General features: G+C 47.8%; 1 protein-coding gene across 4 annotated transcripts in view; it reads left to right on the top strand.

The window, feature by feature from the left end:
- The window catches only part of LOC113946450, a 58,205-nt gene extending 44,936 nt beyond the window's left edge, over positions 1 to 13,269 (top strand). For all 4 annotated transcript variants that reach the window (XM_027641687.1, XM_027641688.1, XM_027641689.1 and 1 more), the window contains one exon: positions 10,793 to 13,269. In XM_027641687.1, coding sequence (XP_027497488.1) covers positions 10,793 to 10,921 — 129 coding nt within the window. In that variant the 3' untranslated portion in view covers positions 10,922 to 13,269. The remainder of the gene's footprint in view (positions 1 to 10,792) is intronic.
- Positions 13,270 to 14,639: the final 1,370 nt, after the last annotated feature.

A 14,639-nucleotide genomic window follows, 5' to 3' on the forward strand; every position in this document is an offset into this window, starting at 1 on the left:
CCTTGCTTTCTCTCTCCAGTCCTCCTGCTGCTGACAGAGAAAGGATTGCATGAGGATGATGATGGCAGTGACCTTCTAGTAACATCAGTGAAGCATTTTCCTCCTGGTCTTGCTAAGATCAGTGTCTCATGCGGTTGTGAGATACTGTGTGCTTATAAAAATGCCCTCCTCCTGGTGATACTTTGGTTCCCTTGGCATCTCGGGGCTTTGCTGGCATGTCACGATGCAAGGTGTTGTGCTCTTATGCATCATCACAGCTATGCTCTTCCTCCCACTTCTGCTGGAAGTCTCTCATGGGAAGGTGAGATGGAGGGGCAGTGTCTTTGCCCTCTGGCATGGAAAAACAGCCCTTGGAAATATTCATGGTCCTTGAGAGTCTTTCTTAGGCAGGGGACCTAGGTTGGGTTTTGCTGCTGTTTTAACACTAAGGTATCACCTTGCTGTTGTTTCCTGTAAATAAGTTTCCCATGGGCCAGCCCAGGTTGTGATCAGCTACATCTTTTCCACTCACTCAGCAGTTCTTAAGCAGGATGATGGGACAGTAATGTGACAAATCTAAGAACCTAGACAGATTAAGGCAGAAAAATTAATAACCTTTTCTAATGTGCAGCATCTCAGTTATGTTTTCAGGAATAATAGCAGCTGTGAGAGGTGAAAAGCAAATTATATTAAAAAAAAGTCTTGCCTTCTGTTCCCACCCAGTAAAGGATAATGGACCAAGAGAATCAGCCCCTGCAGGCAGGTGAGCAGAGATAAATTAGAGGTGACAGTGTGTATATGAAGTATGGGTTTGTACCTAATAGATACGTGTAGCATACACACATCAGGGCAAAGTGAGGGGTAGGTGTTTCACAGTGAGGTGGGCAATGTGTGTGTGCGGACCTGGTCACTGGTGCCCCAAAGTGTCAGCCAGTGTAATGTCTGTAACTGGAAGCAAGGCACTGACAGTGAGTGAGGGGTACACATGTGTGGGGGTATTTTAGCATTCAGAGCATGTTTGCATGGTGAGTTGGGTGTTGCATGGAGACATTTCCCTAGCACTGGAAGGAGGATGACTGTATGCACCTCTGCCTCTGCCCTGGACCAGGCTTGGTCAGCTCTGAGTGCTTAGACCTGTCTTCCAGAGTGTCTGCAATGTCACAAGTCTTCAGTTCTCCAGGCCCTCTCGAGATGAGGCTTACAAGTCTTTCATTTATTCCTATTCTTGTTCTTCCTTCACAAACTCCTACATGCAGTCTCTGAATGGGATTAGTGGAGCTGAGGTTATCTTAACAACAGTAGGTGGGTAGAAGACACAACTGGTAAGCCCCTGGGTATCTCAAGAGATCTTGTTGGGGCTGGCAGAGAGGAAGTAAGGATTTCAAGGCCAATCTGATAACCTGGCTGATGAGAGAGATGTTTTCTGCTATGTAAAAATAAGAATTTTAAATCAGAACATAAACCTCTTGTGCTCTTGCCTTGATCTTATCAATGTTGAGAACGCCCTCTGCTTGGACAGGAGCCAGATCCCTTGAATGACTTCCCTGTCTCTTATCTCTTACATCTGCATCCTAAAGGGCCACTGAGAAACATGCTGGCTTTTCTTCTCCTAAAACAAGGGACCTTTTCAACTTGGAGCTAAGCAGGAGATATGCTGGACTGAGCCTTCTAGGCAGATGCCTGAGCTATACACAAATGCAAGGCATACTAGGTGACAGAGCAGTATTGGTGCAAGCCTGCAGTTCTGGCCGCACAGCATGAAGTAATGATTTCTAAAAATCCGAAGAGAGTGTGTGTATCCATGCATATATACACATATGTATACATATATGTTGCCCCTTCCATCATAGGCCCCCAAGCGTTTAGCTCTGGATGCACACCAGGGGCAGATAGATATCATGATTGCAATTTCAGAGTGAGTTATGCTGAGAAATCAGCAGTAAGTGTCACTCACCTGAAGAGAGGTAGAGTGAGGAGAACTCCAAGCCATGTTCCTAGAGTTGTGTCCTTATTCATACCATAACATGCCCTGAATATAAACAGCTCTGACATCTTAGGCAGCAGAAATCCCAAACTGCAGGGTTTGTCAAATGCTCATGATTGTTTTTAGTATGGGAGTGAGTGCCTAAACCTGAGCCTGCCCTTTAGAATCAACGAGAGAGACTCACCTCTCTGGCCAGTTGCATCCTTGGATTACTTGCTGGGCAGAAGCCCCTTATGGAGATTTTTGGCATTCTAGTTCCCTAGATGGGCGCTTGGCTCCAGTTGATAGGCATACTGCTGCTGAGCAAAATGGAGAAGGTCCTCTGCTAAGTGACAGCATGAATATCCCTTTGCTTATCCAGTGCTCCTCCCAACTCAGCCAGTGAGCTGCCTGCTGAAGGTCTCTGCAGTGATAGATGGTCCTGGAGAACGCCAGCCCTTGTTCTGAATAATTCCTGACAAAAGACTTTGTCCAGAGTTTCCTCAGTGTGGGGAAGGATCCAGTGTAGCCAAGGGGAGAATGTCTCTGTCTGTTAAAAACTATTCCAAACATTTGGCTCTGGACATTATTTAGCATTGCTTTTACTGGATTTCATGGCAAAGGCTGCTCCTGACACAGTCCTGTGTGTCAGTGGTGGCTATGGCTAGTGGCACCGTTTTTCAAGGGGCTGGAAAGTGGCAAGGTATGTTTCACAGAGAAGGGGTCAGATTTAATGCCTGTTGGGTCACACCTGAGTGATGGAGTAGAGAGAGAGGTGTAGGGGATGGCACAGGGTCACCAAGAGCCAATCTTTTCTGTCAGAGCTTCAAATACAAGATGACAGATTAGGCAGTTCTTTTACCACTGCATCCAGGCCTGCTGCAGTTGCTCCCTGCTCCCTTTTGTTCGTGTGGCTGTGGGAACCTGGCACCTGTTGCCTCTCCCAGTCCCCAGAGCTGTAATCCTCTTTTCCCACACACCTCTCCCATAATACACCCACTTCCTGTGTTCGGCTTCCACAGCTGAGGTGGTTTGTCCAGAGGCGAGCACACTATGTCAGCATGTGTTTGCAGCCTGCTCATGCCAAGCTAATTAATACTCACTTTGCAGTTTTAATTTGGGTACCCTTTAAGTTGAAAGCAGTGTACTGTTCTATGCCAGCCTGCCTGGCTGGAGGGAATTTGCTTACCCTGGCCTTATGCAACCTGGAAGCTGCACACGCTCAAGAAGACACCACGTGCAGGCTCTGGGAGAAGCACAGTACCTGGGGTTCCTGGCTCCAAGGGAGAAGGACTGTGAGGCAGCTGGCTGTCATCTGTCTGAAGAAAGCATGTTCCTGCTACAGAGCAAGGGTTGGAAAGGGGAAGATGGGAAGGAAGGAGAGGGCAAGGTAGTGTCACTTGAGCGCAGACCAAAACTGCTAAGGGCTCTGATGCAGATGCAGTTGAGAGATTTAGGGCCAGATCATGCCTTGCCTGTGTTTGTTTGGAGCTACTCTTATGCTTGCCTCTCCTCCTGATCAGGCACACACAGACCCTGTGGTATGGGCAGGAACTGCTGCAGGTATGCAGGAAGCACAGGCCATTTCTTAAAAGAAGAAGAAAAAGTGGGGGCAAGACACAGCTCACTAGTAGGTAAATGGGGGTTCGTTCACTTGTTCCTAAGAGGTTTGTGTTGCCTTCAGAGCATGATCTTCACTGGGATCCAGGAGCTTTGTGTGCTGCAACTTGGCCAGGGAGCACCAACAGCCTGCCCCTCTGAATGACCCATCTGTCCCTTTTATTTGTGCAACCTCTTTCCTTCAGGTTGTCAGGCAGGCAAAATCAAAGCTTGCAGTCAGCTTTCTCAAAGACGTATCTAAAGATGTGTGAGAGAGAGGAGAAGAAAGGCTTATCATGCTGGTGCCAGCAAGGATCCATAGCTGAAACTGGCCTGTTCCTGCTTTTGGGCAAGTGACCAGCAAGCATCTGGTAGGCTCTTTGAAGTATGTTCCAAAAAGGTTCAGTGTTGTCTGTCTGGTGGCACCTCTCTAAGTCTGGTAGTTGCCATCTGACAACCTTGCACACACATTTGCAAATGTTTGATTTTTAAAAATTTTGTGAAGCTTTCTTAGAGGAACAGTGATGTATTTGTAAACTGTTGAACTGCTCTTTGCAGTGCGGTGGTACAGAAGGAAGTAGATGTTAGGCAGCCTTATGCTGGTGGTTTAAGGCAGGACTTTTAGTCTTTTAGGGAGGGCTATTTGAAAATATAAGAGAACAGTGCTAACTGTAAAGTTTTGGATTCCTTGTCAGAACAGCATTTAGAAATGACGCTTTCTGTTCTTGGAAGAGAAGGGAAAAAAGGAAGTTCTGTCATGGTCTATCTTTTAACTATCCCCTGAAATAAAAGTCCATATGAACCTGGGGGTGAAGGGGAGACTTTCAGGAGAAAGGAGTTTGCCTTTGACAAGTTACTCTTTGAGCTGTGACTAGTGACTAGTCACTCCAGGTCTGTGACTAGAATAAATTGTCAGAGGCTCTATTGGAGTTAATGAAGAAGCAGTTAAATATGAATTCGTGCTCCACTGGAGGAGCTGGTCCTGCTTGCTAGGGACTATTTCTTGGAAATTGCCTGAAGCAAGACTGTAACTGAAAGGAAATCTCCCCTCATCAGAAGATCGAAACACCTAGATGTTAACTGGTCCGTCCCAGCTGCCTGACAGTGGTGAACTGTCGTGGCTTAACCCCAACTGGTAACCGAGCACTACGAAGCTGCTCACTTGCTACCCCTGTGGGATGGGGGAGAGAACTGGAAGGCTTAAAGTGAGATAGCTTGTGGGTTGAGATAAAGACAGTTTAATAGGGAAAGCAAAAACTGTGCACACAAGCAAAGCAAAACAAGGAATTCATTCACTACTTCCCATCAGCAGGCAGGTGTTCAGCCATCTCCAGGGAAGCAGGGCTCCATCATGCATAACAGTGACTTGAGAAGACAAAACACCAGTTCATGCCATCATATGGTATGGAATAGCCCTTTGTCCATTTTGGGTCAGCTGTCCTGGCTGTTTCCCTTCCCAGCTTCTCATGCACCTCCAGCCTTTTCATTGTCAGGGCATGAAGAGCTGAGAAGTCCTTGACTTCGTATAAACACTGCTTAACATACTGATGCTTTTAGTTGTTGCTGTCACCATTATTCTCATCCTTAATCTAAACCACAGGATACACCAATTAGTAGGAAGAAAATTAATTTTACTCCTGCAGAAGCCAGGACATATGTGTATTATGCACTGGAGAAACTGAGGCAGAGGTGATAGGAAGTGGCCTGGTCAGAACCATGTTTGGAATTACAGATGTAGCTAGGAGCAGGTGTGTGGGTCCCCTTCCCTTGCTCACAGCTGATGGTTTCACACATTGAAGCTGAAGTGTGGAGGAGTTTATTTTCTAACCACCTGGCAGGGGTGAGGGGAAGGAGAACAAAGTGGAGCTAAAAGCAGTGTACCTGTAAATGTTCCACTGTGGAGTCTGACAGCCTTTACTCTCTCTGTGCCCTGCCCGGATATTGGTGCTACCTCTGGCTCTGTACACTCCTGAGCAAGGCAACTGTCTCACAAACAGGCAGCATCTCAGGCAGGGATCTGTCTTTGCCAAGGCTATTCTGGGGATTTATTCCTTTCCACACAGGGTGGTGGTGGGAATCGGATGCGCCTTTACAGCTTGCAATTACATGGTGCCTTTCATCCCAAAGGACTTTTAACAAGTGAGTCTACAGACTGCAAAGGGATCATTCACCCACCACTGGAAGGCAGCATCCTTTAACGGAGCTCAGCAGCATTTCCCAACTACTGGGGCCCAAGGGTAAGAAAGAAGGGACTGCTGTGCTGGATTGGCCTTGAGTAGGAATGGGTTGGCAGAATGCACAAGCTGATCTGATTTTGAATCCCACCAGGATACTAGAGCTCTTATGAAAGAAGACCAAATAGTTTTAAGCAGGGTGTAATTTTCACCCCTAGCACACCACTCCCTTCGAAGACATTGTGTTGGGTAACTGCATTTCCCCCCTCCTCTGGGGATTGTCATTCCCACAGCTGAAGGCACACTTGGAGCTGTGCTTCCTTTTGCTTTGTCCAGAGAGGAGAACTGTGATTCTTTGAAATCATGAGACCAAAATTACGTTATAATCTGCATTTGAGATATTTTCCCAGACTTCATAGAGGTAAGGGACTTGTTTCTAGGAGGACTGGGGGTTCATAGTAGTAGATTCATGTTTATATGTTTATCTTCTTCCTATGTACTTTTCCTTGCCGAAATTTATAGTTATGTTACAGATGGATTTATGGAAGAGTTGCTCATTTCTCTGTTTTCTGAGAGCTGCTAATAGGATCAAAATTCTACATTTCTTCTGTGGTGTTTGGTCTTACTAGTCTTCTTTGAGGCATCTCCATCCAGTCACTATCTTTAGGTGTGCTTCTTCCTTATTGTGCTTCAGATATCTTTCAAACCTGGTTGCTTATTTGCCACCTGTATTTAAAGGTGATGACGCTATTGGTGATCATAATACAGGTTTGCAAGAGTGTGTGTGTAAGCACACATACATAGGTGAAGATGTGTCCTTGACCAAGGGATTCTGCCCATAGCTGCTTGAAATGTGTGTCAGATGAGCTTATCTCCCTTAGGAGCTCATCTAACTCAAATAAGGTGTGCAGTGGGACAGTTCTCCTTGTGATTTCCAAGTCGAGAGGAGGTCTGTGTGTACACAGACGGATGTGAACAAGTGACCAGGAAGCGCCTGTGTACTGGGGAGAACCTGAGGTGTGTGAGAGCAGGTGAATGTGTGCAGGTGAGCATGTGTGTGTGACAGAGTGTGTGCCCTCCTGTCGGCAGCCAAGTGGCACTGACTCGGGCCATTCCCCAGCTGTGTAAATACATTGCTTAACAAGTTGAGGGCTCTGGTTAATGATTTCCATTAGCACAGGGCCCATATTAGGCTCCGTTTTGTGCACGTTACCCAGCTGCACGAATGCCATTAGAGTGAACACACAAGCCTTGAATGTCAAGCACATATTGTTTGCACTCTGAGGAGCCTCTGCAGGAGCTGCCTGGGGTTGCTCACCAGGGGCTGTCAGGCAGGTTTATGGCAAACTCACTGGGGACCTGTGGCAGCAGCAACCACTCTTAACACCCTTCCATAGTCAAAGCAATGTCCCAAGAATCACAGTCTGGGGCTGGGTGCCCAAGGGGAAGGGCAGGCTGGCTAGGACACTTGACCATACTATGGGGAGACACCTGGCCCAGCGACAGGATGGGAGGAATGTGTTTCTCTCCCTGGCAGCCGGCTCTATCTGTCTTCTTTCTGGAAATACATCTATAGGGCTTTGCCTTGTGCTACTCATCAGAGCCAGACTGCCACATGCTGTGAGCCCAAATGGTATCTTGGACTAAGCCAGATCAGGCCTGGTCATCCTGAGAGCTCTAATCAAAAAACTCTCCTCTGCAAGAGGGAAGTCAAGGGATTTGGAGGTTTCCTACTTCCAACAAGATCCGTAGCAGAGGTGCTGCCCTGTCAGTCATGGAGTAGGTGCAAGACAGTCCTCTATGCTCAGGGTTATAAAGGAGTGCAGGTTGTTGCCTTGAAAGAGGGCAGTTGCATTACTGCCTCTCCTGTTACTGCCTACAGTCGGGTGTGGGCCCCTTCTCATTCTACCCTTGTCTGCTGCTGTTGAAAGCCAGCCACCAACCTGTGGCTGCTTGAAAGGGTGCCATGATAAAGAGGCAGGATTGGGTGCAGTTTGAGTCTTACTTGCAGCTGCCTGGCCACCTGTGAATCTCTGCATTCTCCCGTGTCTTCTCACATCCCTGTCCTTCACCTTAACCCTTTCTCTGTGCCCATCTTCCTCACAGTGCCCTGGGAAAGCTTTCTGCCCCACACAGAAGGGCCTCACAAAGAGGCCCAGAGAGAAACTGCAGAGCACCTGCCCACCCAAAGCCTAGTGAATTTTGTAGATGACTTTCGTCTGTCCTTTGGACCCATCTTTCCCCAGCCTCTTCATTTGCCGTCTGCCAGAAATGAACGGATTCAGCTGCCTTCCCTAATCCTGTCTGGCATTTCAAAATGGAGGGGACTGCCAGGTTCTTTGTTCCCATTCCCTCTTGGCACTGGCAGGGGACCTTCTCTGCTCTGGAGAAGGACAAATGTGCTGATTTATTCTGCCCCTTAGCTTTGAATAGGGGTTGCTATGTTACCCTCCAGCTCTGAGGCCTGCCAGAGCACACACCATATATAACCCCACAGCAGGTGGCTATTGAGTAAAGGCCCTTAAATCTGCCTCTCTTGTTTCTTATGCTGCTGGCCAAGGTGTCAGGGGAATGTAGCAGGGCATGATTTGCTGGCTGAAACTCCAGGCACAACTGATGCCAAGCACCATGTCGGCATTTTCCATTTTCAAGTGCCCATCTTAATTTGCAGAGGAGATACCAACTAGGCAGGAACATGCTGCCCACACTGGCTTTTAAAGATGTCCTTTTTGACATGAAGGCTGCCCCATGGGGCCAAACTGTGACCAAGAGCTGGAGGCAGAGGCTTCCAAATCCTGCTACAGTTACTGCAGCATCTGAGGCCTGGCTTTTGGACACTTCCCTAGCTCTCTCTGATTTGCTATGGCTGTTTGGGTGAGACCAACTATCTGAGCAGCTTTTGGGGAAAATTTGTGTGTGCTTGTCCTGTGATAAGTTAAAACACAGTCAGGGTAGAGGTGGGGCATCAAAACATCACCTTACTGTGCTGTTATGTGGTTGCAGCTGTCTGATAGACCCGATTTTGAAGTGCCAGAATGAACCTCTGTCTTAGATGAGACAGTAAAGTTTGTAATTGTTCCTAGAGAGCCTGATTCTTTGAGGAACAGTCATAGTGCAGGCTGAGCAAAGGAAACCATGGTTCTAGTTAGGAAAGGCCTAGAAAAGGCAACAGAGAGTCATGTAATACCAGAGCCCAATCCAAATCACACAGAATGTTAAGGGTTGGAAGGGACCTTAAAGATCCCTAGTCCCAACCCTGCCAGCCATGGGCAGGGACACCTCCCACTAGATCGGGTTTCTTAAGGCCTTATCTGCCCTGGCCTTGAACACTGGCAGGGTTGGGGTGTCCACAACCTCCCTAGGCAACCTATTCCAGTACCTTATCACCCTCACAGTAAATAACTTCTTCCTAATATCCAGCCTAAATTTCCCCTCTTTCAATTTGTACCCATTGTTCCTTGTCCTGTCACTACGTTCCTGACTAAGAGTCCCTCTCTGGCTTCCCTGTAGGCCCCCTTCGGATACTGGAAGTCTGCTATGAGGTCTCCACACAACCTTTTCTTCTCCAGGCTGAACAGCTCCAACTTCCTCAGCCCATCTTCTTGGAAAGGTGCTCCAGTCCTCCTATCAACTTTGTGGACTTCCTCTGGACTTGCTCCAATAGTTCTATGTCCTTTTTATATCGGGGGCACCAGACTTGGATGTAGTACCATGTGGAGTCTCACCAGAGCAGAGTAGAGGGGGAGAATCACATCTGTTGACCCACTGGTCACACTTCTTTTGGTGCAGCCCAGGACACAGTTGGCTTTCTGGGCTGCGAGCACACATTGACAGCTCATGTTGAGTTTTTCATCAACCATCACCCCCAAGTCCTCTGCAGGGCTGCTCTCATTCCCTTGTCTGCCTAGCCTGTGGTGTTTGTGTTTTTTCTAACCCATTTCTCATTGTTGTTTTTTTCTAACCTCCATGAAAACAATGGTAAAGCCATTCTCAACAGTGATGGAAGTGAAATGAGAGTAGGGGACATTTGCATGAGTTTCCCAACCTGTGGCACTCAGTAGCTCACCCCTGTTCATGGGGAATGAACTTTGCAGGATCATGAGTAAATACTCTACTGGCTGATAGAGCAGTGAGACCTCCTCTCCTGACCAAAAAGTGTCTGTGAAGTAGCTGCCCCTCTAGTGTTTCTGCTTGCATAAGGAAAGAAACAAAAGAAAGTTCCTGAAAAGTAAAAAGAAAACTCCTCACATTTAACGGACTGGAGTCACTTCTTTGGCACCATAATTCCTCTGAGATCCATGGGTCACCACAAAGCCTAGTGGGGAACAGTGTTTTTGTCCTGTCACACAGTGCGGGGAGTGCATGGGTATTTTTGGCCTCCTTACTCTGAGTCTGCTTTGACTGTGCTCTGAGCACTGGGAGCAAAAGGGAAGAGAGTGGTTTTTAGTGGCCATGGTACAAACCAGGCTGTAAGGCCATCATATGGGATCTTTTCCTCCAGGCATCTCTCAGCCATTCCTCATTAAACTGTGGAGTCTGGAACCAAAACTTTTGAGAGTTTTAGTGTGCCTGGGACTTGAGAGATTAAGAAAGGCTGATTTGTAAATCCTTACTGGAGAGTCGTTATAAAATGGGGCCTGAAGAACGAGTCTTCAGAGATAACTTGGTTTGTCTCGGTGCTCCAAAATTGTAATAGATCCTGTTTGCACGCTAAGTGAATCTGAATTTAGCTTTTCCAAGTGATACCTTTTGGCAGTGATGCCGTTCTGACTCTGGGACTCTAAATGCATCATGGTTAACCTGTTTCATTTAGTGGCTACAGGTCCCATAGCTCCTAGTCACGTGAATCCTAGGGACCTCAGTCCTGGAGGAGGGAGGCATGCATGCCTTTTAGTTGAAGGGTAGGGTGTGAGCACTGGTTATGTTAGTGCCATTTGCTGCAAGTATGAGCATGACCACCCATTCAGGGAGATGTAATTGTACCAGAGAGGGGTATGACAAAGCACTTGAGGCAAGAACTTCGCTGTTTGCAGCTTATATGAGCACTGACTTCATCTCTCTTTTTATTCCCCTGCAGAGCATCAATGGAGGCTGCCCGCCACCCCACTTTATGTATGATCCATCCACCTTTGCCTTCCGTTCCCTCAGCACCTTGAAGCCGCTGAGCCCAATAGCTCCAGCGGAAGAACCGTCATGTGCCTACTGAAGGAGTTTCTCCAGAAAACCTCAGGAACTATCAACCAACCTCCTGCCTGGCAGGGAGAAGGGGAGGTGGTGACGCCCAAGGGGAGGGGTGGGAGAAGAAAGGGCCGATGATACGTCTTTGCAATGCAGCCGCTCTGGCAGGAAGAAGCTTTGCATCAGCACCTGCTTTCTTACCACTGCCACATGAGAACAGTGGCAAAGGGAGTAAGTTTTGTCTTTCAGGGCAAAACAAACCAGTCAGATCCACAAACTGTAAGGAGAGCTGCCAAGGCAGTGTTAAATACGAGAATGGTAGTAATGAAGATATGTATGAGGGGTTCAGGGCTTAGTATGTCCTGCATGGCAGCAGGGATGAGTAATCAAGGTGTGAAACCAAGTCCAATCAGTTTTCCAAAGATACCCAAGTTACAGTGCTTTGCTATAGACCTGACACTTCTCCTACTCCAAAGTGAGCTCAGGACTGGAGAAAGAGGCTATACAGGGCTGCTTGCAAAACAAGAAGATCCCTCTCTGATATGGTTATCATTGTATTCATATCAAGCTCTCTTAAGTGGAAAATCCTATGACAGGGGGATGTGTGGAGGGGTAACCGGCACATTTAACTGCGTATTCCAGGTGGTCTGCTGTAATTCAGTGATATTGTCAAAAAAGGGATTGAAATGGGAGGCATGAGCCTCCCACTTGTAGATCAGGGGTTAGAATAAAATTCTAGAATGAGAGGTCTGAGTCCAGCCATCCAGGAAAACACAGTGCCCACCCTCAGTCCTCTCAGCAGAAGAGAATAACTTGGGGGTGAATGTGTGCTCTTGAGTCTTCTCTCTGCTGAGGCTTGTCTGTGTTCTGGCGTAAGCAGCACTTCCCCGTAGCATTGTCCCAGTACCCTGCTGCCCTAAAATGTTTCTGAAGGTAACTGGTACCATCAAACCCAACCCAATTTAATGTCTCCAGCAAGCTTTCCACTCCCCTTGTTCATACTAGCTATTAAATTCACGTGGACTCTTCTGGTATCAGTGGAACTAGTATTCCCAGATGTAGCAAGGAGTGGGGAAAAAGAAGTTTGTTTTGTGGTGTCTGCTGGTGGAAGAAACAGGAGGGGAGTTTGGGTGAACCTGTGGGTTGTTTCTCCATAGACAATTCTGATGCAGTCAGGACCATGCCAGCCCTTGCTACCAGTGGTGTTTGACTGAGATCTGTTCTTGAGGCACATATGTGTTTTGTGCCACAAGGCAAGAGTTAATGAAACAAACTCTTGCCTCTCCTGTTGAAGCAGAGGTACAAGGCATTTCCCTTTCCTGCACCTGGTGGAGAGAATAACCTCTTTGTCTAGGCGTTCTCCACCATGAACCTGTATCTGAGTGGAAGAGGGAGCAAGCAGTCTACTACTTGTCTGGATCAAGAGAAGCAACTGTGAATAATACAAAATAATTTTTGTTTTTAAATCTGCTCCAGTGTGGAGGTCTTTGATGCTGCTCTTTGGATGAGACCAATGGTCAGTCCAGCTGCCAGTAGGAGGCCACACAGTGAACCAGCTTTCACTGGTACTGTCTGAGCCCTTCACTGAGATCCTTGGGGAAAGCCCAAAGGCTGTAGATTTGGGGACCTGAATCCCCCACCCCACCCTACCCTCCTATGTCCCTAACTGCCTCTCATTCAGGCAGGCAGAGCAGCTGGGCAAAGTGGTGAGAGGATGTCAGTCCTGATGCTGCCCCAGCTCAGCCTGCTTTTTGGCTCCAGACTGTTATAGCTGGGCCACCCGCTGCACCAGCACCACCTCCAAGAGGTCACTTGTGTTTACTGGTGAGGAACCTCTGGCAGAGCGTTGTGGTTCCCTGTAAGTCTCTTTTTCCAAGAGAGGCTGATTCCTCTACTGATTCCTCCTGCCCTGTAGAAACTCTACTTATCTTGTTTTGATGACACAGCTCAGCTTTTTAACTGCTGCCAGATCAAGCTGACCTGTGCAGGACAGGAAGCATTGCCCCTTTGGACCAAATTCCTGTGCTCAGGAGCTGGGACAGCTGTAGCCTGGTACCTGTCTGAGAGGTGCATTATCCATGCAGATGGCTGGGGCAGCAGCCCCTGCATGGCCCTGCAGCCCCAGGCTTTGCTCAGCGAGAGCTGCCGAGGTGCAGGGGCCCAGAGGTGTGTTTCTGCCAGCCCGCAGGTGTGGCCTGCTGCCTTGCCCTGGGTGGGAGCAGGAAGCAGGGATATCCTGCCAATATTGTTGCCTTTTAGTACTTTTGTAACTTTTCTCTGTCTCCTCTTTTTCAAGCAGAAGGAAAAATAATAAAAAAACCCAAACAAACCACAAAACAATGAAATAAAGTGTGACAGCTGCTATATTCACACCTCTGCTGGGTCTCATGTGTTTGCCTTTTCTGTGTATTTGTGGATGGGAGTGTAGGAGGGGATGGAATAGAGTAAGCTGTGACACAGTGCAGCCACTCCCAAGCACTCCCCAGTGCAAGGAGGCCATGTCTGCAGGAGAATGGCTTTGAAGAGGTTTTCTAAAATGAATGCCAGATTCTTTGCATGTAAGAGAAGCTCCATGTGCAGCTGCTCCCTGTATATGGTATATTGTCCCTCACTGACTCTTCCCTCACCAAGAAAGTGCTTTGGCTTTTGAGTGACTTGCCTGTTGTTTGGGGGTAAAATGTAACCTGACTGGAGGTCTCCATCCCCCCAAAACAGAAGGGGGTTTGGGTAACCGACTGGTCTTTGGCTAGTAGTTTTATCTTCAGGAAGTCTTACATCTCTGTCCTGAGATTCTCAGCAACCCTTTTGTTTACAGATAGAGCACTTGTGCTACTCTATAATTGAACTATAGTTCACCCCTTATTCTGGATCTTGCTCTAAAAACTCCATTTTGGATACTTCTAATGTGCATTCCCCACCCCTTGCTATCTACTTAAGCTAATTCTTGTCTCTCCCCTGTACTCCTAACTTTGTATCTTCACCAGCATCTCACAAGGCTATTACCTATGTTCCCTTTTCCAAGGCCTCCTGAGAGATATTAGCATAAATTCCCTTAGTAGTCCTACTTAGACTCATTCCCAGGAGGCCTTTTCCACTCTTCCCTCCAAGCTCTGATCTGTTCTAGGCTTCCTGCCATCTCTCTTATCATGAAATCCTCCCCTCTCTGTCAGCTGCAGCTTGTTGTTAATTGGCCTTGGCCAATTTTGCAAGGGTTGTAAGGTGGACTTGCTGGCTCCCCCGAGCCCTTCGCTCTTGTACCTTCTGTACAGAATTGCCTTTCTCTGTTTCTTCAGCACAACCTGATTGCTCAGTGCACCCACCTTTGGGGCCTCAGATGCCGTTCAGAACCATGGTGGTGGCTATGACTCCACAAACCCTGATCATCTCTGGGCTTCTGCCAGGTCAAGCTTGGTCATAAGTATATTCTATATATACACAGAGAAGGATGCCCTGACCTTGTATCAGCCAGGCTGTAGGTACAGACACCTAGCATGCCAAAGCTAGGGTACAGTCAGTGTGACGGCAGGAAGCTGGCATACATCTTTGCAGTGCACAGCCAGCTTATTGACCGTGGTGAGCTGAGTGTAGAGCTGCTTCTGCTGCCCCTGGAGCTGCTGCCTGGGCCCCTGGCATGTGTTTGGGTTTGGTTCAATCCTGCCCACCCATCATCTCTCCCTGCAAGCTGGGCCTCCAGGTTAACGACCAAACAGGGCAGCTTTTGGGGTAAAACATGAAGATAAACCTTG

This window comes from Corapipo altera, unplaced genomic scaffold (genome assembly GCF_003945725.1).
Source record: "Corapipo altera isolate COAL_440 unplaced genomic scaffold, ASM394572v1 48b, whole genome shotgun sequence".
Taxonomy (NCBI): domain Eukaryota; kingdom Metazoa; phylum Chordata; class Aves; order Passeriformes; family Pipridae; genus Corapipo; species Corapipo altera.